The sequence below is a fragment of the Sceloporus occidentalis genome, unplaced genomic scaffold (assembly GCF_023333645.1).
Source record: "Sceloporus occidentalis isolate IW3139 unplaced genomic scaffold, rSceOcc1.0.p SCAF_5, whole genome shotgun sequence".
Taxonomy (NCBI): Eukaryota; Metazoa; Chordata; class Lepidosauria; order Squamata; family Phrynosomatidae; genus Sceloporus; species Sceloporus occidentalis.
This window is the reverse complement of record NW_028316985.1, coordinates 3,228,594-3,254,349: the sequence shown is the minus strand read 5'-3', so window position 1 is coordinate 3,254,349 and position 25,756 is coordinate 3,228,594. Positions and strand designations below refer to the sequence as shown.

At 43.9% G+C, this 25,756-nt stretch overlaps 1 protein-coding gene across 9 annotated transcripts in view; it reads right to left on the bottom strand.

Moving 5' to 3' along the window:
* NRF1 (nuclear respiratory factor 1) overlaps positions 1 to 25,756 on the bottom strand; it is a 90,354-nt gene that overhangs the window by 9,517 nt on the left and 55,081 nt on the right. For 5 of the 9 annotated variants that reach the window (XM_089527395.1, XM_089527402.1, XM_089527400.1 and 2 more), the window contains 2 exons: positions 24,648 to 24,805; positions 18,957 to 19,099 (listed from right to left, as the gene is read on the bottom strand). In XM_089527395.1, the coding sequence (XP_089383521.1) occupies positions 18,957 to 19,099; positions 24,648 to 24,805 (301 nt within the window). Of the gene's footprint in view, positions 1 to 12,447; positions 13,553 to 18,956; positions 19,100 to 24,647; positions 24,806 to 25,756 lie in introns of those variants that run through there. The other 4 variants (XM_089527399.1, XM_089527401.1, XM_089527403.1 and 1 more) reach the window with 3 other exon arrangements.

The following is a 25,756-nucleotide window of genomic DNA, read 5'->3' as shown; positions in this document are numbered from 1 at the left end:
CCCAAGTTAAAAGCAGCAAGGCTGTTTATCTAGGGATATAAGCCTTAGGTTTAAGCAAAGTGATACTCTAAAAATGTATCTACTGAGCATCAGCAATACAGTGGGACTCTAAGGAATAACATAATATTTTAAGAGACTCCTGCCTCAAGTAGCTTACACTCTAAATTTTGTTAGTGGCAGAACTGGAGAGCCATAGGAAAGGTGGTTACACAAACTGTGATGTTTCTGCTTTGGGCAATCTGCAGTTTTCAAGATCAGTGACTGAGCGATATTTCTGAGGTCACACAGTACTACTGTCATGTTGCTTTTGCATACATTGAACAAATGTGGCAGGAAAACACAACAGCTCCAATAGAACTCACCAAAAGGCACTCATAAGTTACAAGCCTGAACTCTCTCTAGAAAGGGAGAAAAGCAGGTAGGATGAGAGCAAGGTAGAAAAATAAAAAAGCAGAGAAGATTGAAGTCAAGATGCCATATATAGGTCTGTCCCTGGCTTCCACTTCACCAAATGCATCTGAGAAAGTAGACTTTAGTCTAGGAAAGCTCATGCTGCCAACTTCTTTCTTTCCGTTCGTCTCAAAGATGCTACAAGATCTTTCGAACAGCCAGCCAACCTGGCTTCACCTCGCTTGGAGCATGAAAGCTAAAAGCTGGGAACTGTCCGTGCAAAATGGGAGGGGGGGGAGAGAGAGACTGGCACATCCACAGGCGCACATGTCCTTCTCTGCACAGGGATTAGGCCAAATCTCCTCAAAGGAGGCAGCACTGAGAAGCCAAAGGAGGGCCGGGAAGGGCTGGGGGCAAGGGAGGGGAGGTCGGGTCCAGCAGTCTGCTGGGCTTGCGAGTAGAGTTGGCCGCCCTTGGGAGGGACACCATTAAAGCCCCAGAGATACGGTAATCAGGCCTGGGATTGTCACCGAGCTGCATCTGCCTCTCTGATTAGCCTTAATCTAGCTGGCACATGTTAATCTAAAGCCTGGGATTTCGGACCCTTTCAATGGTATTAAAGAGAAAATCCCCTTGCTCACAATTTGGGGAGGGACAGGTTGGAGGGGGTGCTTGGAGAGATGAATACTTCCTGGCATTCCAGGGGCAACCATCATCTCCTGGCGAGGAGCACCTCATATGCAGGAAATGAAAGGGAGCCATATCAGGCGTTGGGAGACTTCTCTTTGGTAACAAGCTGGCTGGTACTTTACTCATTGAGGACCAGTGCTGGGGGAATGCTTCTCGATGGTTTTGGAACAGGTTTGCTGGCAGACCGCTTCTGATCAGAATTTAAAATGCTGGTAGAGTCCAAATAGAAAAAAATACTTAATTCCAAACTTGGTCATGAAGCTCACAGAGACTCTATGCTTGTCACTACTTCTTAGTTTAAACAACCTCACCAGGTTGTTGTAAGAGTAGGGTAATAAAAGGAAACTGTTCTGAATTCTTTGGACAGAAACACATCATCATCATCATCATCAGTGAGACAAAACTGGGAGCAGCTTACAATATTTTAAAAAACGGTACAACTAAGAACATATAAAAGTGATACTTTAAAATAGAATTAAATTATTACAATATTAAAACAGATTGCATGTTAAAAGAATAAAATAAAGTTAAAAAAAATAAAAGTGTTTAAAAGACTTTAAAACAATACAACACCCCAGCCCATTAAACTCACATTAAATTCCTACCGCATCAACAAGTGGCTTCCTTCTGAAGCAATGAATTATTTCCGGTTCATACTGTTGACACTTGTTGGATCAGATCAAAGGCCAAACCAAAAAATAAACCTTTTTATTTAAACAGGCATTTACAGCAGTCCCTTGGTATCTGCTGAGGTTTGGTTCCAGGACTTCCAGTGGATACCAAAATCTATGGCTGCTCAAGTCCTATTACAGTCATGCGGCTTTGATATTTGCGGATTTGATTATTCACGGATTTCATTAATATGTTCTCTCTAGGACTGTCTAGGTCCTCCAGTGCAACTCTGTGGTCAACTTTAACTAAAAGTTGCACTGAAAGACCATTTGTAGCTACTCCAGTGCCATTCTATGGTCAGTGTATTTTGGACATTGACCACAGAGTTGTACTGAAGGACCTAGAGCAGGGGTAGGCAACCTGCGGCCCGCGGGCCGGATGCGGCCCGGCAAGGCCTTGGGACCGGCCCCCGCCCGGTCCTGCTGCCGATTGCTGCCGGAGCCTTTGGCCTCTCACATGAGGGCGTGGGGCCTTTGGCCTATCAGGAGGAGGTGGGCAAGGGGGGGAAGCGGCAGGCAAGGGGGGCAAGCGACGGGCAAGGGGGGCAATTGTCTATAGAAGCCTCCAAAACATGCATTTATATTAACATTTTTTAAAAAATCAGCAAATTTTTTTGCGTGTCCTCCATTTTTTTTAAAAAAGTGTCCTCCATTTGAAAATTTTGTTCTACATTTGTCCCGGTTTATTTATTTATTTAATTTTTAATTTTTTTTTAAATTATTTAATTTTTGGCTTCGGCCCCCCAGTTGTCTGAGGGACAGCAACCCGGCCCCTGGTTCAAAAAGCTTGCCTACCCCTGCAGAAGACCAACTGCAATGATTAAGTAGTTGTGGGGAGCCCTTTTTATGGTGGTTTTTTTTTTTTGCTGCATATTTACTTTCTTGTGTTTTTTAAGCAGTGACTGTACACTTTTAAAAATGTTATTGTGTTTAATGTGCTAAAGTTGTTTAATTGTGTTAAAATATGCTAAAGTTGTTTAACTTTATATTATTAGGTTCTAAGCTTTACCTTGTGTTAGCTTTGTTGCAAGCCTTTTTTGGGTCCCATGCTGGGAGGAAGAGAGGGTATAAATAAAATAAACAATTAATAGTGAGCCAATACAGTGCAGTGGTTTGAGTGGTGGACTAGGACTCTGGGAGATCAAGGTTCAAATTCTTGCTCAGCCATGGAAACCCACTGGAAGACCTTGAGCAAGTGATACCCTCAGCATCAGAGGAAGGCAATGGCAAACCTCACTGTGAAGAAATCTGGCCAAGAAACCCCTAAGAGAAGCAGCATGGTGTTGCGGTTTGATTCTTACACTAGAACTCCAGAAGACCAGGGCTCAAATAATCTCTTGACCATGGAAACCCATTTGGTGACTTTGGGCAAGTCACCCTCTCTGTGCCTCAGAAGGTGATGGAAAACGCATTCTGAACAAATCTTGCCAATGACTTGAAGGCACACAACACATGCAATACACAATCCACAACACACAATCTTCCCGCACTCTCAGTGGTTCAACAAGGAGTGGCCTTCTCCCATTTATGTTCAACAGCATTTTGTCTTGAAGGTGACACTCAGCCATTATGACTAGCAGCCATAAATAGCCTTATCCTCCAGGAATCTGTCTAAAGTCCTTTAAAAATCATCTACCTGGGTATCAAGTACACTCTTTTAGTTGGAAAAGGAACATGCTAGGAATACTTCTCTTCACTGAAGAGAAAGAGAAAGAAGGGAGGGAGGGAGGGAAATATTAGGTGTCATTCTGGGATCTTGCAGGCTAAATCAGATATGGATGTAGGGGTGGATATAAGCAGTTTGAGGGGCTGGAGAAAGCAGTCTGCCCCACTCCATCTTCATACTTTGTCCTTATGTGGCCTGCTGACCTCTCTCTCAACCCCCCTCCGTATTCCTGACCAAGGCACTCCAGGGGGTTTCAGTCACGCATTCCCACTGCCTGTGGTCATCTTGGATTATGCATCACGGCATTACTGGGCTACCCCCTGGAGCTTTGTAGACCCACCAGGGATAATAGGAGAATGTTATACCTTGCTGTGAATTCCTGTTCTTGAAGAAGATAGGAAGGTTGTTCCTATCCTGGAGTTTGTAATACAGTGGAAAGGAGAAGCCAGGCATAGTCAGACACGCATCCTAGACTTTAGGAGAGCGAATTTCAGTAAACTTAGAGAAGTATTGAGGGCGATTCCATGGTCAGAAATACTAAAAGATAAAGGAGTTCAGGATGGATGGGAGTTTCTCAAAAGAGAGATACTGAAGGCACAATTTCAAACAGTTCCAGTGAGAAAGAAAAACGGGAGGTGTCTCAAGAAACCAGGATGGATGACTAAGGAACTTTCAACTGAGCTAAGTTTTAAACAGAACATGTATAAGAAATGGAAAAAGGGGGAAATCACAAAAAAGGAATTCAAAGAAATAGCAGGCATGTGTAGGGGTAAAGTCAGAAAAGCTAAAGCGCAGAATGAACTCAGGCTTGCTAGAGAGGTTAAAGACAACAAAAAGGGCTTTTTTGGATATGTCCGCAGCAAAAGGAAGAAGAAGGAAACGGTAGGGTCACTGCGTGGAGAAGATGGCAAAATGCTAGCAGAAGACAGAGAAAAGGCAGAATTACTCAACACCTTCTTTGCCTCAGTCTTCTCAGAAAAGGCAAAGGGTGCTCAACCTGAGGATAATGGAGCAGAGGACAGAATAGGGGAATTTCAGCACAGAATAAGTAAAGAGATAGTAGAGGAACACCTTATTAATCTAAATGAATTTAAGTCTCCGGGACCAGATGAACTACATCCAAGGGTATTAAAAGAACTGGCAAAAGTAATATCGGAGCCATTGGCAATAATCTTTGAAAACTCCTGGAGAACAGGAGAGATCCCAGCAGACTGGAGGAGGGCAAACGTTGTCCCCATCTTCAAAAAGGGGAAAAAAGAGGATCCCAACAATTATCGTCCAGTTAGTCTGACATCAATACCAGGAAAGATTCTGGAGCAGATCATTAAACAGAGAGTCTGTGAACATCTAGAAGGCAATGCCATCATCACAAAAAGTCAACATGGGTTTCAGAGAAACAAGTCATGCCAGACAAACCTAATCTCTTTCTTTGATAAAATTACCAGCTTGGTAGATGAAGGGAATGCTGTGGATATAGTATATCTTGATTTCAGTAAGGCCTTTGACAAGGTTTCCCATGACATTCTTGCAAACAAGCTTGTAAAATGTGGGCTAGACAAAGGAACTGTTACATGGATCTGTAATTGGTTGACCGGCCGAACCCAAAGGGTGCTCAACAATGGCTCCTTTTCATCCTCGAGAGAAGTGACCAGTGGGGTCCCACAGGGCTCTGTCCTGGGCCCAGTGCTATTCAACATCTTTATCAATGACCTGGATGACAGAAATGGGAGCATACTTATCAAATTTGCAGATGACACCAAATTAGGAGGAATAGCTAATACCCCAGAGGACAGGATCAAGATTCAAAATGACCTGAATAGACTAGAAAGCTGGGCCAAAGCTAACAAAATGAAATTCAACACAGAGAAATGTAAGGTATTGCACTTAGAGCGGAAAAATAAAATGCACAGATATAGGATGGGTGACACCTGGCTGAATGAAACTACGTGTGAAAGGGATCTAGGAGTCCAAGTAGACCACAAGTTGAACATGAGTGAACAGTGTGATGCGGCAGCTAAAAAGGCCAATGCTATTTTAGGCTGCATCAATAGAAGTATAGTGTCTAGATCAAGAGAAGTAATAGTGCCACTGTATTCTGCTCTGGTCAGGCCCCACCTAGAATATTGTGTCCAGTTCTGGGCACCACAATTCAGAAAGGACATTGAGAAACTGGAGCGTGTCCAAAGGAGGGCGACAAAAATGGTGAAGGGTCTGGAGACCATGCCCTATGAGGAACGACTTAGGGAGCTGGGGATGTTTAGCCTGGAGAAAAGAAGGTTAAGAGGTGATATGATAGCCCTGTTTAAATATTTGAAAGGATGTCATATTGAAGAGGGAGCAAGCTTGTTCTCTGCTGCTCCAGAGAACAGGACCCGGAACAATGGATGCAAGCTACAGGAAAAGAGATTCCACCTGAACATTAGGAGGAACTTCCTGACAGTAAGGGCTGTTCGACAGTGGAATGCACTCCCTCGGAGGGTGATAGAGTCTTCTTCCTTGGAGGTCTTTAAACAGAGGCTGGATGGCCATCTGTCAGGGATGCTTTGAATTGGATTTCCTGCATGGCAGGGGGTTGGACTGGATGGCCCTAGTGGTCTCTTCCAACTCTATGATTCTATGATTCTATGATTCTATCATTCCAGTTAATCCCTTTCAGGAGCCTGGAGGCTGGGCTAGATTGACTCTTCCTTGTGTGAGGTCTCCATCGGCTTTACTAAGACCAGACTGAAAAAGCTGCTAGACCCTACCTGTATCTACAAAGGGATAGAAGGACTGTATTTGAGGAGACCCCACACATTTCTGTTGTCCAAAGAGCCAATTCCAATGCCATATGAGATAGAGGTTTGCTTCCTTACATACATCCAATTCACACCAAGCGTATCATGAAGGTGAAATAAATTAGGGCAGTAAAAACCAAGAGCAGTAAAATTAGAATTGTCCAAGTCCTTGTATTCTCTATCACCATGTATGGGGTGAGAGAGCTGGACAGTGAAGAAAGCGGATAAAAAGAAAATCAATTCAGTTGAGATGTGGTGTTGGAGAACAGTGCTGGGGATTCTGTGGATGGTCAAAAAGACAAACAAATGGGTCCTTGAACAGATCGAGCCTGAAATCTCCCTGGAAGCCAAGATAACACAACTGAGGCTGTTGTACTTTGGCCACATCATGAGAAGGCAAGACTCACTTGAAAAAAAAAGTAATGCTGGGAAAAATAGAAGGTAATAGAACAAGAGGAAGACTGCATGCTAGATGGATTGACTCTTGTTAGGGAGGTCATAGGTATGAATTTGCAGGACTTGAGCAGAGCAGTGGAGGACAGGGGGCTTGGAGATGCCTCCGCCATAGGACTGCCATGAGTGGAGGTTGACTTGAGGACAACTAACAAAAAACAAAATCAAGAGAGAAAGCTACCTCTTATGACCAACACAGATTTTTCCCCAAGGAAAAAGCAACATTAGTCTGTCCCAGGACAAAAAAAGAAATGTGTGTGTTGAGGGAACAGGGGGAGCCTCGGAAGAAGGAACCTAACAGTATCTCTCAAACTCTTCCAAAGAAGGATATGTTGTGCTGTGGGTGGACCTTGAACCTTGTAGAAATCTATGCAGAATTTTTTTTTTTATTGGTGGGGGGGAGAGTTCATTTAGATTATGTTTTAACTTTTGTATGTTTTAACTTTTAATTTTCTAGTGTTTATTTAGGTTATTTTAATAGTTTAATTTTTTTGTTTTGGTTTTAACGTGTTTTATATTGTGAGCCGCCTTGGGTCCCTTTTTGGGAGAAAGGCGGGACAGAAATAAAATAAAACAAACAAACAAACAAACAAACAAATATGAATACAGTATATGCACGTGGGATTATGTTGAAAGTGCCAACTGCTTCCACAGGGGAGGTTGTGCCTGTGTAAGCCACTAAGAGAATCCTGCCTTTATGTTAAATGAGCTTTCATAGACTTGAGCCTCCTGGAGCCTAGTGTCTAGCTCAAGGGAAGTAATAGTGCCACTCTATTAGGCTTTCGTCAAGCCTCACCTAAAATACTGGTCCAGTTCCAGGCACCACAAGTCAAGAGGTATGTGGACAAGCTGGAGCATGTCCAGAGGAGGGTCACCAAAACGGTGAAGGGTCTGGAAACCCCCAAGGCCTATGAGGAGAGTTAGTGAGCTGGGTATTTTTAATCTGGAGAAGAGAAGGTTAAGAGGTGATATGATAGGCCTGTTTAAATATCTGAAGGGGTGTCATATTAAGGATGGAGCAAGCTTGTTTTCTGCTGCTCCAGAGAATAGGACCAGGAACAATGGATGCAAGCTCCGGGAAAAGAGATTCCACCTCAACATTAGGAGGAACTACCTGACAGTAAGGGCTGTTCGACAGTGGAACACACTCCTCCCTCAGAGTGTGGTGGAGTCTGCTTCTTTGGAGGTCTTTAAACAGAGGCTGGACGGCCATCTGTTGTGAGTGCTCTGATTGTGAGTTCCTGCATGGCAGGAGGTTGGACTGGATGGCCCTTGTGATCTATTCCAACTGTATGATTCCTCAGGGGCAAGCAGAAAAATAGTAGGAGCTCCCTTCCTACTTTTTTAACCTTCGTCTAAAACATAGAGGCCACACCAAGAACAACATGGGTGCTTGTAGCTAAGGCCCAGGTGACCAGTGTCACATACAATCATTGAGGTTGACAGGCACAGTGGCCTCAGTGTAGCGTTGGCTGCCCAGTGGCCTCTTGTTCTCTTTCCAGAATCTGCAGTGTGATGGTTCTGTACATTTGTGTGGTGGAAATAGGCCGATTCCTCCTCGAAGCTCCCTGCGCAGCTGTTTACTGGCTGTGGATTACCGCAGTCACATGATCCGCTTTCCAGTAAGGCCAAGCTGTCCCTGAGACTGAGAAGGTCAGTGGGGCTTGGGGGAGAAAGGCAGGAGGGCAGGCACTACCCTTCACGGTGCGCCAGGGGGCACGGTTTGCAGCCAAAAGGGGCTACAGCACTGCTGATCAATTCCTGGCACCTCCTATGAGATGGAGGCATGCCACCGCTGGTGGAATCACATCTTTCGCTGGCCATCTGATCACAAAAGACTTGCAAATTCCATCAGCCTCTCTAGATCTGTCTACCCTGCTCATTTCCTGAGATGTAGAGGGGGAGCATATATGGGGATCCCTTGTGGAGAAATGAGGTTATACGCACAAATGCAATGCACACGCATGTGGTGCGTGCCAACTGCTCTAAGTAATCTGTGTTGGGCCTTTTTCAAATCCCATCGGAGGGTGGCCAGGGCAGGAAATGCCGAGGCCATTTCAGGCACTGTTAAACAGCATTGCCACCGGCAGGGAGCAAACTGGGACATCTGCCTTTGATGTCATTTGGAACGGGCACATATAACATCAAGGCTTGTATTTAAAGTGATTGCATGATAAAATGTTTACATTTCAGTGTGGACTAAAGGGCCTAAGGATCTAGATGAAAGCCTGATCACTCAGGAGTGGAGAGGCTCAGTAAAGGAGGTGGCTATTGCCACGTGGCAGAAATAAAGAATTCTGACACCACTTCAACTCTCATAGCTCTGTCCTGTGGAATCCTGGGACTTGTAGTTTGGTGAGATAGGGATTCAGCCTGGTATGTCAGAGAGCTCTGCTCGGAAGCAATGATGTTAGGAATTGGAAGAGACCACAAAGGCCATCCAATCCAACCCCTACCATGTAGGAACTCACAAACAAAGAACTTTCAACAGATGACCATCCAGCCACTGCTTTAAAATCTCCAAAAATTGAGACTCCACCACTATTTGAGGGAGTGTCTTCCACTGTTGAACAGCTCTTACTGTTGGGAAGTTCTTCCTAATGCTTAAGTGGAATCTCTTTTCCCGTAGCTTGCATCCATTGTTCTATGTTCTGTTCTCTGGAGTAGCAGAAAACAAGCTTGCTCCATCACAGAATCATAGAGCTGGAAGAGACCACAAGGGCCACCCAGTTCAACCCTCTGCCATGCAGGAATATACAAGCAAAGCAATCAAAGGAAGGAGAGAAGTCCATGGTCCCACTGTTGCCGAAGGTCGGCCATCAGCCCCACCATACCTCCCTGAAGTGGGTGGAGGGCCTGAGCAGGTGTCAAACCCCCCCCCCTCCCCCAGTGTCTTCTGGTGCAATCTGAACCCCCAACACTCCCCTAGTAATGCTCCTGAGCACACACAGCACTGGGGAATCTTTTTAGGCTACAATTTGAAGTAATGAAGAACTAAATATCACTGAACAGGCTAGGGTTGCACAGCTGATCAGGAAGGTCGGCATTTCACTAACCCAGAGCTTCTCAACCAGGGTTCCCTAGGGGTCCTCAAGAAGTCTCTAGGGTTTCCATGAGAGAATGAGATTGAAAACAAAAATACACCTTTTTTGAGCTGTAGTTATAATCTGTTTTCATGAAGGAATTCCCTGAGAGCTGAAAATTATTTCAAGAGTACCTCCAAGTTAAAAAGGTTGAGAAAAGCTGCTATAACCAATTCAAGGACTGTAGCTAAGGTGAGGCCAGTGTAATGTAGTGGTCTGAGTGTTGGACTAGGACTCTAGGAGACCAGGGTTCAAATCCCATCTTGGGCATGGAAACCCACTGGGTGACCTTAGGCAAATCACACATTCTCAGCCTCAGAAGGTGGCAATGAGAAACCCACTTGGAAGAAACTTCCCAAGAAAACTCTATGATAGGTTCACCTTAGAGTAACCATAAGTCAGAAACGACTTGAAGGTACACAATGACAACTTAGGTGAGACACACATTGCCCTGGGGCTACATGGGGGGCCCAGGCTGTTTTTGTAGCCTGTGGCCACTCTTTCTGCTCCCTACAAAAGGCAATTCACCTTTTTAAAAGGCCAACAGCCCCTCCCCTACACTGTTAACACTGGAAAAAATAATATAATTATCAAAACCAGAACTGGGCATCTGGTCTCTCCAAGGTTTTTGGTTTCATTTTGGGCATCTAGAAGAAGAATATCTACACAATAGGCCAGGGGTAAGTCACTTCTTTCTGCCAGGTGCTCTTTAGGGGTTGTATTTTTGGCACAGACCAAGACTGCAGTAAGACAATCTTCACTGGGGCAGCACAGATACAAAAATTAAGGTTAGGAAGAAAGGAGTGTGAATTGGGCATTAGATGTGATCAAATAAATTTTTGTGGAAAGATGTTTTTATAGGGAAAGATAAAAATAATGCACAAATAATGTGTTCTGCTACATGTGTGTGGTGTGGAATCAGCCTATTTGGTGAAGCTTCCAAAAAAGCAAATCAGTTTCAAATGTGATGTCTGCCCCATGAAAAACAGGTGTGTGAAATAAGTAACGGTCACTAGTAATATTGTGTCAGTCATTCCATTGCAGTGATTTCAAAGTTAACAAAGCTAATAAATGGTATTAAATGCACTGTTTGCTCTGCAAATTCTCTGCAAATTTGTGACAAAACTGTCCACTTGAAATTCCTTTAGTTATCGTCAAAAGCCAAAGTTGCTCCATTTCCTTTTTTAAAATGCATTTAAAAAATGCACATATATAAAACTGCATACATTCCTTCCATACATTTCCTTTTTTTTTTTTTTTTTTTTTGATGAATCACTGAATATGATGTCAGTACTGTACATATGTCAAGGCTGAAAATGGCTTTTCACACACAGGGGTAATACAACAAAGTTGGGTTCTTAAGCATACAAAGCAGACATGCGTGGAAAGCATTCCTTGTACCTGGATAGTTGGCCCTCGACATCTGTGGCTTTGACTTTTGTGGCTTTGACTATTTGCGGTTTTGCTTAATACGTTCTCTCTAGGAATCTTTAGGTCCTCCAGCGCAACTCTACCAGACATTGACCATAGAGTTGTGCTGGAGAACCTGGAAGTTCCTAGACAGAACACTTCTCTAAGCATTTCTAAGTCCTCCACCATGATTCTATGATCAACTTCTGGCAGATGTTGACCAGAAAGTTGCTCTGGAGGACCTGGGGATTCCTAGAGAGGTGTTCTCTTAAAAAAATACTGGATTTTTATTTGCGGTTTTTCCACATTCATAGGGGTCCTTCACCCCTAACCCCAGTGAATATGGAAGGACCACTGTACAATGTTTTAGTAAAATACCAGTGTTGGGGTTTTGCAGATTTTATCCCTTCCTTTGGTTGTCTAAACTGTCTCTAAATGCTCAATTGAACTTTAAGTCAGTGTGATGTTAGAAATTTAGAGAATGAAGGAATATTCTTACTAGGGGTGCAATGCCCTCATTTGACCCTCCCCAGCCAAAGACAGAAATAAAACTCCCTTCCTTGACCTCCAACAGCTCCTCTCTCAGCGTAAATGGCTGCCATTATCCTTTCTCCTCTGTGCAGCAACCGGAGAATGAAAGGCTTATGCATTATATATGAACCACCCAAAGCAACCTGCCTGACAGGGTTGGTGCAGAAGACAAATTCACAAAATGCAGACTTCATCGAGTGCTGTTTTTTTTAGAAAAGGGAGATTTCCCTTCCCGGCATCTGAGTAAGTGGGGGCCTAATAGCCTCATACTCCTACACCTGGGAACAGGGGGCCACTGCTTCTCCTGTCTTGTTAGGAAACAGCTGACCACTACATGTTGTAAGCTGTAGAGGATTTCAAAGGTGTCCGGTCCAAAGAGGATAAAGCCAGAAAACTAAAAACAGAGCAGGGGGCTGCATGATTCAGCACTGCAATGAAGCCAGTCATGGCTTGGTGGGTCCAGTCATTCCTAAATGTCATTGCTAAACCTTAATTATGGGGATCAAAGATGCTTTGCACCTTTGGATTAAGATTCTTCAGCACCAATTAAAAGGGTTCAATTTTGTTGCAATTCTGCTGCCCACAAAATGCAGGATCTGGTGCAAAATTCCACATTTCAACAACCTCAGCTGACAGTTAAAACATTTTAAAAGGAGGGAGCTCCTTAGTCCTTATGACCCTAATAATATATCTGAAAATACATATGGAATACAGCCTCAGTCAATGTTTCCTGACAGCTGAGCCTTTTGTGCCAAAATCCACATTTTTCACTCAAAAATCACTGCTTCCACAAACACTTTATTTGGGGGGGGGGGGGGGGATACAAATGGTGCCTTTTTTCACACACACAAAAAAACATTTTGTACAAAAAATCGAGCGTTTCTGGAAATGAGTTGGGTGTACATATTTTCACACAATAACTACATGTATTTCTGCACAGAATAGCTTTTTCCAAACACTTCGTAATGTGTAAATACTGGAAGCAAACTTTGCAGAAATAATCATTTTCTTCCAGTGGGGGGAAAATGATAGATACTGACAAGTGGAACATGTCCAAAGAAGGGCAACCAAGCTGATGAAAGGGCTGAAAACCAAGCCTTACGAGGAACATCCGAGGAAGCAGGTTATGTTTATCTTGGATAAGAGAAAAATTAGAAGTGACAGGATAGTCATATTTAAACATCTGAAGGAATGTCCTGCAGAAGATGGTTGAACTTGTTTTCTGCTGCTCCATAACAAGAACATGAATAGTGGATTCTAATTGCAAGAAAAAAGATTCCACCTAAAACATTTTAGGAAGAACTTATTGACTGTAAGAGCTGTTCAACAGTGGGACAGACTGTCTTGAAGGGTAGTGGACTCTCTTCTTCGAAGGTCTTTAAAAAGAGGGTGGATGGACATCTTTTTGAAGTGTTTTTGTTGTGGCAAGGGATTGTATTTGATGACCCTTCCAAGTCTAAGATTCTATTATTATTCTTTACATGTGAGGACAAAATAGTCAAAGGTTTACATCCTTATTTGCAAACTAGTAAATTGCCACTCTTGAAGTTGTTGGGGTGTTCCAAGAAAGGCTATATACCTTTCAATCTTTGTTTGGCCAGAAAAAGAGCCGTCCAGGGAATCTGAAAGCGATGAAGCCCCCAGTGAGTCTTGGCGGGTTTACCTCCATTCCTATGACTGTACTTTGCCCATTCTTGCTTTACACAAAAAAGGTCCCATGCTCAGTGTCAGTGTCTTGCTGTCTCCAGTTAAAGAAGGCTCAATTAAAAAGCTGACGAAAAGCCTTAGAGGGAGGACGCCAGTCAGAGTAGACAGTACTGCACTACAATGGCCAACTGGCAGATTTCATGTAAGGGCAGGGTTGTACAATCAGAATATGATCTGCAAAATAGGTAAGCAGAAAAAAACATTGTGAAACGGGAACAGAGCTTTTCAGCATTAAGAGATGGTCCCAAAGCGCTATGCTCCTTTGGAGGCTTCTTGTTTGCAGAAGCCCAAAATGGCTGCTGGCTTCTCCTCCTCCCATTATACAGCCTGCTATTCTTTGGCACAGAACACAGAAGGGAACATATTGCTGTGGCAATGAGCACCAGAGGACGGCCATCTCTTCTTTTAAATGCAACGTTAATGCCTTGTAATCAGCTTTAATTTTTAAACAGATCCCAGTCCCTCCTGTCCATTCCCTCCCCTAATTCAGGCCACGTGGAAGGTAAAAGAGCCCTGCACTTGGCAAATACCGTGAGGCCACTGCCTGTGACAGCTGGAAGGAACAGATTCAGCAGCTGGATAATGGGAGAGGATGTCAGGACTCCCAGCAGGGAGGAAGGGAGGGAAGAGCGGCTGGGCTAGGAGCTGGAAGACAACAGGGAGACAGACGGAATATGTGCACTGATGGGAGTGTTTTTCGGAGGGTACCGAAGTACTCCCTATACCTTGGATTAAACATAGATCAGAGCAGGGACTGCAGTCAAGAAATCAGGAGAAAACTAAGAATGGGGAGGGCGGCTATGAAAGAACTAGAAAAGATCTGAAAGAGTAAAGATATACAACTAAGCACAAAAGTTAGAATCATACAAGCAACTGTATTCCCCATTACCATGTATGAGTGCGAGAGTTGGACAACTAAGAAAACAGATAAAAAGAAAACAAACTCATTTGAGATGTGGTGCAGGAGATGAGTGCTGAGGATAGCATGGACACCCCCCCCCCCCAAAAAAAAAACCCACCACCAAATAAATGGGTCCTTGAATAGATCAGGCCTGAGACTTCCCTGGAAGCCAAGATGAGGCTGAGACTGTCGTACCTTGGCCACATCATGAGAAGGCAGGACTCATTAGAAAAAACAACAAGGCTAGGAAAGGTAGAGGGCAGAAGAAAGAGAGAAAGACTAGGCACCAGATGGATGGACTCTATTAGAGGTCACGAGTATGAATCGGCAAGAACTAAGAAAAGCAGTGGAAGATACGGAGTCTTGAAGATGTCTCATCCATAGGGTCACATCATGTGTTGAGATTGACTCAAAGGTGGTTAACAACAACAACAACAAACCAAAGTACTTCTTTTAGTAAACCTCAACGTAAAGCCAAGGTTGGAAGTTTGCAACCTTGGGAGCTTTCTAAGCCCATCGAAATCTTCAGAGTCCCCACACTTAGGCTTGCCAGATTGAAAACTAGAGAGGGCTTCTGTACTTTGAAAGGGTTTACAGAAGAGAGAGTTTCAGCTGTCGTTACTTATCACACAACCTGCTAAGAAGCAATCCCTGATGAAATTCCTTCTTTGTTGTTGCCTTCACTGTCTCTGGGTGCTGCCTCCCACTCCCTCTGTGACTGGGTTTGGAGAAAAACAGCTGGATGACATGAACACAGGAAACAGATAAGGCTGTTTTCTTGCAGGTTTAGAGAGCACTGTAAAGCTCTTGCTAAGATGAAAAAGATGCATCAGAGGATGTGCAACTGGATGGTTAACAAGCCCATTTGCTTATGTCTAGGGCATAATGAATTAGCTGGTTAATTCCACGGCCTGCTAAGACTCTTCCCCCGCCACTGCTCTTGTCCACCTGGTAGCCAATGGGACTAATTGCATCATTCCCCCCTTAATCCTGTATGCCAATCGAGCCCCACACTGCCAAGGCCTCCCTGGCTGGCTAGGCTGGGAAGCTAGCGGGCTTAAAACCAGGCAGATCCTTTCTCGGAAGTCAAAGGGAAGGCATGGGAGGCTGTGGACGACAAATGGTTTGGCTAGAAATGAAAATCCCAAATGCAACAGATGTGGCACCACAGCAGATGTGGGTTCACTGATAGCTGGGCAGTGCCCTCTATTCAGGCAGGTGGAGGTAAGGAGGGATAGCAACCATGCTCCCAAGTCTCCTGACCTGACTCTAAAAAGGGAAAGCTCTAACCATTACATAAGAAAACTAAAAATGGCACCACACTTTCAAGAACAGCTTAGCCAGAGGCACAGAGCTTTGATACCGCCGGATGTTAAAGCAATTAAAATGTGGGTGGGCACCTACAGTGGGTCTGGCAGTCTCTCAGGGCCCATGGACCTCCAAAAATGTTAAGAAACTAACAAGAAATCAGGAGTGGCCAGATGTCCCCATCTGGTTTTGAAAATGGTTTTGTTTTTTAATGTTTTAATGTTAACTAGTGCAGGGCATGGAGAGGCAAGTCACCCTTTTTTGAAGGGAGATAGAAAAAAAGGTCAGTCTGAGGAACAGCCAAGAGGAGTTGAGGGCCACAGCAACAGGCTTGGGGGCCACATTTGGCTCCAGAATTATACTTGGTCACCCTAGAGCCAAAAGGTGAAAGGGTAGAGCAATGCCAGGGATGTAGGACAGAGGTGCAGAAGAAAACAGCTGTGGCTTCTTTCAGTGCTACAGCTGGTGCTAGAACTCAAGGCTAGAATTATTCACAGTGCCTATCAAGTCCCTAAAGATGTTTCACCATTATTTCCCCATCAGTACTAATCTGTCAGGTCTGAAGTCAAGGCGCTGGGAAGAAAGATTTGATTGATTGTTGTTGTTCTGTGCCTTCAAGTTATTTCTGATTTATGATACCCTACCTACCAAGGGATTTTCTTGGCACAATTTGTTCAAGTGGGTTTGCCTTTGCCTTCCCCTCTGAGACTGAGAGAATGTGACTTGCCTAAGATCACTTAATAGATTTCCATGGCTGGGAAAGGATTTCAATCCTGATCTCCACTATGCCACACTGGCTCTGAGTGACGAGTCAAATAAAATGTAAAGTCAAAGGCTTTCATGGCCAGCATCCATATTTTTGGGTGGGTTTTTCAGGCTATGTGGCCATATTCTAGCAGAGTTTCTTTCCAACGTTTTGCCAGCATCTGTGGTTGGCATCTTCAGAGAATGCTTTGCCTGGAAAAATTGGGTGCATATATACTGTGTGAGCCTGGGAATGCAGGTTCACACATGCAAATCACTCCAGCATTTCCAGGCTCACACAGTATATATCCACCCAATTTTTCCAGGCAAAGCATTATCTGAAGATGCTAGCCACAGATGCTGGTGAAACGTCAGAAAAAAACTCTGCTAGAGCATAGCCACATAGCCCGAAAAACCCACAAAAAACTACAGTCAAATAAAAGTCAGACACTGTAAAATTAAATTGTCAGTTAAAATCTCGTTGATAGAAAAATTTAAAATACAGCGAAATAAACAATTCTATTAAAACATAAAAGTTAAGACAATTTAAAACACATTTGAAACAGAGCACAAAAGGTAAATCCAGGCACACCCCATTAAAAGACCCTTCTGCTACAGTGAGTTAAGAGACAAAGGCTTTCCTAAATAAAAAGGAAAGAGCGCAAAGAGGGGAATCCTCCTGGGGGAAAGAGCTCCACAGCCCGGGAGCAGCCACCAAGAAGGCCCTCTCCCATGTCAGCCCTCTCCCATGTCATCATGAAACATGCCTGTGATGGTTGTGGGACTGAGACAAAGCCCTTTCCAAAAGATCTTAAAACTCAGGCAGGCTGATGTAGGGTGACACAGTCTTTTAGATAGACTGGATCTAGTCATAACCAGCACTCTGAATTGCATCTCTTCCAAAATCTGTTCCCAGTATGGCTCTAAACATCCTATACACATCCTTTCCCTATGGGAACACACTAGACAGGTGAAGCTGGGGCAAACAGGGCAACAAGATCTTCTTGCTCAGTGCCCCCTTGATTGTGGCCTACCTCAGCCTTGCTTTATATACACCCTGAAGACACTGCTAAGACCTTCTTGTTGAGGAAGTCATTCCCTAGCACTCTTCTGCTTAAGGGATCACCTCCTTCCATATAATCTGCCCCGCACCCTCAGATCCTCTGGGAGGAATTTGTTGCAGTCCACAAAGACCAGATTGATGGCAACCTCCCAGAAGACTTTTTCCGCGATTGCTCCCACTTTATGGAATGGCCTTCCGGACGAGATCCGTCAAATTACCAACCTAGAGAGCTTCAAGAAAGCTGTCAAGACGGATCTTTTCCGGCAGGCCTTCCCAGAATAGAAACTCGGCCATGTAACGCTCCCCCCACAGACATATATATATATATAAGCGAAGATTCTGCCCACCCTTATTTTATTATTGTATTATTGTTTTTAGATTTTATCATTTGTAATTTTAATGAATAGAATTGTTTAATCCTTTTTTAAGGAGGGGGAATTGTATATACTGTATTTTTTAAAGGTTGTATACCCCTTTGATTGTGGTAACAAAAAGGGGGATATAAATTAAAGTTTTATTATTTATTATTATTTTATTCTGCTAAGGCAGACTGTTTAGTGAAATAGTTGGCTTGTCTATTTGAGATATGTTGTTGAATGTACATCAAATGGTTTGTTTACCAGTGGTAAAGAACCCTGGGCTCTTGGGAAGGGAGAAGAAATGCAACAACAAAGCAAACTGAGAGCTGCACATATTTCTATGGTTTTTATGTGCCCCAAGGTTGGCGCAGGGAGCAGAGGCAGCTTTGGGAACAGTATGCAGGGAGTCATATAAAACTTTCTTATATTGCAAAAGCCTCCTGGTCCATCAAGAGCATCCTTTTGATTCCTCTGAATGGCGGCAGCTATCTCCTATCACCTCCTGCTACCTGGTTCTTACTTGAGAAAGTGGGGACTGAAATTGGGACCTTCCTGGGGCTGGCCCAAGACATTTGACCCTGAGGCAAAGGTCAAAATGGCACCTCTTTCCTATTCCATGAACAGAAGAAGCAAGTGAATATGACAGTCCAATTGCTCTTCAACCCTGGTGATTAGACAACATCCTCCAACACACCCCAAGGAGAGCAGGCCACTTTAGAGGTTTGTGGACAGGTAATGTGTATACAGAGCTGTTTTCTCCAAAAATAGGAACAGTAAAGGACTTCAGGAGAAACAGCAGGGAGGCCACCACTAATGATCCTCAATACCTGGCACCTGAGGTGAAGGCCTCAATACTCAATGGTAGTGCCAGCACTGAAACTTTTATGTGTTACACATAGGTCCCATCATTGAATTATGCCCCCCTAGAGTCCCAAAATTACATCCTGACCCCCTCTGAATGCACACTAACAAAAAACAAAATATAAAAACAGAACCTGGTTAACAATAGCCCATCACAGTATACTTTTGGTAACCAGAGCTCTCCTGTCTCAACTACAAAGTCAATCAGGTCCTTATTTTTATTTTTTAAAGACAAGTAAGTAACAAAACATTCAGGTCAAGCTGAGAAATGGACCACTGGAAATGTTGCACCCCATCTGCCAGACCCAGAAAGTTTAGACAGGGATCAAGAAATACAATTACCTATCTTTGTCTGCCTACCGTTCGCATCTTGAACCCCAGTGAGTGCGCCGACAGCTGCTGCAGTTTCACCAGACAAGACAATCTGGCCTCCACCTTGAAGGGTGGCTTCCGCAAGCGTGGCTACGGCGTGGGCAGCTGCTTCACTGTAAGACACATGTGGAGGGGAAGAAGAAGAGCTCACCAAAAATGAGAAGGATACAAAGCAGAACACATATATTGTGTGCATAAGGTTCCAAGTTCAATCCTGAGAAAAGGAGGGAAAACCAGGCCACACACAGGCTGCCCACAGCCCTCTGCAGACTCCCACATGGTCCTTGGGTCCTCCAAAGTGCCCCAATCCCCCATAATATTCAGCCAAAAAAGCCCTAGTTGGGGCCCAACTGGGCTGTTTCAGGGACTCCCTACCCTGTAACAATATTGTTGTTTATGTTCTGTTTCAAAGGCAGCTAAAAGGGACAAAACATTATTGCTGATCTGCAAAAATGGCAATCATGAGATTTTAGCACCCTCCATAGCTCCACAGAAAGCATGTCCCCTTTTGGCTTCCAGAGAGTATCCATCCCTGCCCTAGCATATAAATTAATAGATCAATCAATACAGCAAGTATAAGTGCTAGGAAAGGTTTCAGCGTAAGGAAGACCAAACAGCTGCTACTGAATAGAGCACAGTATAAGCCAACCAATGATCAGCATAAGGCAGGGGTAGGCAAAGAGCAACCTATAGGCTGTATATGTTCCCTTGGGGACATTTTTGGGGGCTCTTTGGCCTTGCATGAGTCAAAATTATTTTGTGAAATAATTATTTTTGCCCAAAAATGCCTCCTAGGCCTAAAAGGGTCCTGAAAAAAGGTGTCTTCTGCAACTAAAATGACCTAGGGGAGCCTACAAACATGGCAAAATACTACTTCCAATCCCTAAGCATGGGGGGGGGGGGGGGAAACGGGAAAAAAAATTCCCCCAGTGGGGCTTATGGTGGGGCTGTGCTAATGTTGGCCCCTAGCCTCCCACAGTTGCTCACTCATGGCATAAAGGGTGACTCCTTGTATTCTCAAAGATGCATCTTAAAATGGAGTATGAAAACAGCAATGCCTGAACTCACAGTAACCAGGGAGCCCACAAGGCTCTTGCTGGCTGATAGCAGGCACAGGAGGAAAGGAAGCCCACATACGGCCCCAATCTGCTGGACCTTCTCAACATATATTTTTTTAAATCTCAGGTGCAAAAATGTCCCTTCCCCCAAGCCACTCAAATAGGGTTGTTCCCTTCTTAACATCCCTGAATTTTCAACCTGAAAACAGGCCCAAACCTCCAGAAAAAAAATTCTGATCACTTCTAGGTTATAATTTTGGATGCTAATCTGAAAATGTGGTGGTTAGGCCCATTGTGTGTGTGTGTGTGTGTGTGTGTGTGTAGGGGAGAGGAACCCAAGTCCACATTCACACACAAAAGTTAGAGAAACCTTATTTTAACCAAGCTTACTGTGATCCAAGAGAAAAGGAAACTTAGGAAGGTAGTGGACCACAAGAGTCCATTCAGAGAAGGGCACTGTGTCCCCTAAACCAGTGCTTCTTAATCTATTTGTTGTAACGTGCCTTGTAGGGGTCCTTGGACTAGTACCATACTTGTGCCCATAGTAAACAATTGTTTCTTTCTTTCCAGGTAATTCTCCAAGGAATGGCACTGGTCCAGGGACCACCAATTTTGAGTAACAGATCCCTAAACTATGAGTTTTTGTGGAAGTTGCAAGGACACATTGCCTTCCTGAAGAGTCTCTTCTTGTAAACAAAGCTGGGAATCAACTCGCACCCTCCTGTGACCATACTGAACAGTGGGAATAAATAGGATATATACCAGGAAAAGCAAAGAGTGTGAAAAGCAGGCCCTAAAGCATTCTGATCAAACAAAAGATAGGATAGTGAATTTGTTAAAATGAATACTGCCTAACAATTTAATTTTGATGATAAGGGGAGAACATGGGGGAATAATGGTAAGTACTGGAATAAGGGGACTATGGTGGGAAGTGAGCCAGTGTGACAGAAAAGGTTACTCAAACGGCCATATTTTCTTTTCTTTCTTTAGCTGTATCTGTTTTAGCCTTTGTAAACTTTGTAAGCCAGAATGAACTCAGGCTTGCTTGAGAGGTTAAGAACAACAAAAAGGGCTTTTGGGGTATATCCGCAGCAAAAGAAAGAAGAAGGAAATGGTAGGGCCACTGCATGGAGAAGATGTCAAAATGCTAACAAGGGACAGAGAAAAGACAAGATTACTCAACACTTTCTTTGTTTCAGTCTTCTCAGAAAAGGCAAAGGGTGCTCAACCTGAGGATAATGGAACACAGGACAGAATGGGGGAATTTCAGCACAGAATAGGTAAAGAGATAGTACAGGAACACCTGGCTAATCTAAATGAATATAAGTCTCTAGGACCAGATGAACTACATCCAAGGGTACTAAAAGAACTGGCAAATGTAATATCGGAGCCATTGGCAAAAATCTTTGAGAACTCCTGGAGAACAGGAGAATTGGCAGCAGACTGGAGGAGGGCAAACGTTGTCCCCATCTTCAAAAAGAGGGGAAAGAGGATCCCAACAATTATCATCCAGTTGGTCTGACATCTATATCAGGAAAGTTTCTAGAACAGATCATTAAACAGAGAGCCTGTGAACATCTAGAAGGCAATTCCATAATCACAAAAAGTCAACATGGGTTTCAGAGAAACAAGTCACGCCAGACTAATTTAATCTCTTTTTTTGATAAAATTACCAGCTTGGTAGATGAAGGGAATGCTGTGGATATAGTATATCTTGATTTCAGTAAGGCCTTTGACAAAGTTCCCCATGACATTCTTGCAAACAAGCTAGTGAAATGTGGGCTAGACAATGTAACTGTTACATGGATTTGTAATTGGTTGACCGGCCAAACCCAAAGGGTGCTCAACAATGGCTCCTATTCATCCTGGAGAGAAGTGACCAGTGGGATCCCACAGGGTTCTGTCCTGGATGCAGTGCTATTCAACATCTTTATCAATGACTTGGATGACAGAATTGGGGATATACTTATCAAATTTGCAGATGACACCAAATTAGGAGGAGTAGCTAATACCCCAGAGGACAGGATCAAAATTCAAGATGACCTGAACAAATTAGAAAGCTGGGCCAAAGCTAACAAAATTAATTTCAATACGGAGAAATGTAAGGTACTGCGCTTAGGGCGGAAAAATGAAATGCACAGATATAGGATGGGGGACCTGGCTGAACGAAAGTTATATGTGTGAAAGGGATCTAGGAGTCCAAGTAGACCCCAAACTGAACATGAGTCAACAGTGTGATGCGGCAACTAACAAGGCCAATGCGATTTTAGGCTGCATCAACAAAAGTATAGTGTCTAGATCAAGGGAAGTAATAGTGCCACTCTATTCTGCTCTAGTCAGGCCCCACCTGGAATACTGTGTCCAGTTATGGGCACCACAATTTAAAAAAGATGTTGAGAAACTGGAGTATGTCCAAAGGAGGGCGATTAAAATGATGAAGGGTCTGGAAACCATGCCCTATGAGGAATGACTTATTGAGCTGGGTATCTTTAGCCTGGAGAAGAGAAGGTTAAGAAGTGATATGATAGCCCTGTTTAAATACTTGAAGGGGTGTCATACTGAGGGGGGGGAGCTAACTTGTTTTCTGCTGCTCCAGAGAACAGAACCCGGAACAATAGACGCAAGCTACAAGAAAAGAGATTCCACCTCAACATTAGGAAGAACTTCCTGACAGTAAGGGCTGTTCGACAACTGAACACACTCCCCCAGAGAGTGGTAGAGTCTCCTTCCTTGGAGATCTTCAGACAGAGGCTGGATAGCCATCTGTCAGGTATGCTTTGATTTAGATTTCCTGCATGGCAGGGGGTTGGGCTGGATGGCCCTTGCGGTCTCTTCCAACTCTATGATTCTATGATCTAAGCTATTTGAGCCCAGGATTAGGAAAAAGATGGTTCTGTCAGCGCAACTGCTGGGGTCCAACAACCACTGTCAAGCAACTCCGACGAGTCCTGGGGTTAAATCAGTCCTTTGTAGCAGAGCTAACAATTTTGGAAGCTGAAGTGCGGCTCCAAAAGCAGTTGAGATAACAGCAACTGGATGTCTTCCAGGAACTGAAGCAATGCAGGAACCTCCGGGGACACTCAGCAAAGCGATGCAAGACTTCTACTGATAAACCACCAGAGAAGCAAAGTCTCCCGACGTGCTCTTTATTCACAGTGCTATAATACAAGTACAGATCTCCAAAACTCCAAACCATACCAAACCAACTCCTACTACAAACCCACACACTATCACTTGCAACCCCCGGGTTTATATAGACTCCAGACCATGTGGTCTCCCAAACCCAGTGAGTTCCTGTGTGTAACCATGACAAGTGTCCCCTGTGCAATCCAGCCAGGTGGTTTCATCATCCATGGCTATGTGCACCTAGCCACTAAAGTGTCCTTGAGCCAATGAGCATCAGCTGTGCTGATCAACCTTGTCCTTCTGCTGAATGCTCATGATCAAACACATACACATCAAACATTTCCCTGTGTGCTGTGTTTTAACCCTTCAAATCCCTGACAGGTTCATACGTACATACACCTACTACCACTATTAACAATAAGAATGCCTCCCCATCCACTCTGGAAAGAGTTATTTCTCTCTTATCTCTTTCAGACTTCTAAATGCGGTTTCCTCCTAGCTTTATTTGAGCTACCTACAGGTAGCCACACCGACTCTTTCTCTCTCACACACACATACACATAATGTTCACTCAAGGTGGCTCAGGTGCTCAGAGGCTTGTTAACAAAACCCCAAGGGACATAATTAATCTGCTACCATCAGAATGAGCCTGAAAACAGAGCTGCATTTCCCTCACAGCAGAGTGGCCAGTATGTTGTCGCTCCACAGTGGCTGCAGCTTAAAAGCTGATCTCCAAGGTCAGTTTCACAAGCAGGCAAGAGAATATTGTTACTGAATATTTATGTGTGGCAGGGCAGGGTCATGTCATGAGCACAGATGTAGCTACAGGGAGTGGCAAAATGAGGGCATTGCCCAAATGAGAACCCCCCCCCCCCGGCAATGATATTTCCCCCAAATTTCTAGCACTGCAGAATGTCAGACACTGGAAATCATCCAAACCTGCAACTCTTCTATTTATTGTGTTCAAATTCCCTAGATCACTTTGCTTGCTCCTTTTCTTTGGATGCCTGAACCGATTTCTAAATGCTTGAATGAAGTTTTAAGTTACTGTAATGGTAGAAATTTGAAGGAAAAGTTCATTGGAGGAAGGGATTCTTATTGAGGGCAATGACCTTATTTTGCCCCCTTCCATAGTGCAATCCCGATACCAGAGGGGCCACCATTCATGTTATACTCCTGCCATATGGGATGTTCCAGTGTTCGAGTCCCAGCCATCTTGTTTCTTTAGGACAGGACAAGGCAAGCAACACTATTGACATTTTGCTGTATTTTAGGGCCTATTTTCTGTCATCCATCTTTTTTACAGGCTTTTTTCCCAAATAGGGAATAACTGTAGATAGCAAGGAATTGCTCACCACAGCAGAACCAAGAAGTGAAATGCCTCAATTTGACTCCTGGTCCAGGTTTCAGGTTTGTTTAAAGTCTCTCCTCCACCCTCCCTCTCAGCTTTTTCCAAGACTATGTGTTCCCAACATACCTGTTGAGCGCCATTGTGACTGTTGCACCTTGCTGCATTTCTTGTGATGCTGCCACTGCCGCCTCTGCCAGAGATGCCACTGCCTGCGTAGCTTCAGAAGCCTGTGTCGTTTGGATGGTCATCTCACCTCCTTGTAGCGTTGCCCAGTTCTGTTCCACCTAGTGAGGAGAATGCAAATATTATAGAACTCCTACTGTCATAAGAAACTAACCTGTCAGCACCTTTCATGTTCTGGGGCACCCCGATCTTAAGATTTCCAGGTATACCATTAACTGTTCTAGTTTCTGCTGTGGCCAGATAGGAACACCAAGATAGGTTCCAAATGAGCATACCCACCAAGAAAACCCTGTGGCCTTAGGGTTGCCGTAACTTGGAAATGACTTAAAGACACATAACAACAACTTCAGTGATGTCTGAAGTTCACAGGATGAAATATTATCATGCTAGCACTCTTATATTTGGATTGTTTGACCTCTAAAACAAGCTTCCTCAACCCATCAGCCTCCAGATATGCTGGACTACAAGCCACAATATCTCACAGACCATTCTGGTTGGAGATTATATTATAAAAGTAATAGACCAAACTATCTGCAGGCTCCTGGATTTGGGGAGGCTGCCCTAAGGCATAAAGACATCTTTATCAATGACTAGGATAACAGAATTAGGGGCATACTTATCAAATTTGCAGATGACACCAAATGAGGAGGAGTAGCTAATACCCCAGAGGACAGGATCAAAATTCAAGATGACCTGAACAAATTAGAAAGCTGGGCCAAACCTAACAAAATTAATTTCAATATGGAGAAATGTAAGGTACTGTGCTTACGGCGGAAAAATGAAATGCACAGATATAGGATGGGGGACACCTGGCTGAATGAAACTATGTGCGAAAGGGATCTAGGAGTCCAAGTAGACCACAAGTTGAACATGAGTCAACAGTGTGATGCGCCAGCTAAAAAGGCCAATGCAATTTTAGGCTGCATCAATAAAAGTATAGTGTATAGATCAAGGGAAGTAATAGTGCCACTCTATTCTGCTCTGGTCAGGCCCCACCTGGAATATTGTGTCCAGTTCTGGGCACCACAATTAAAAAAGGACATTGAGAAACT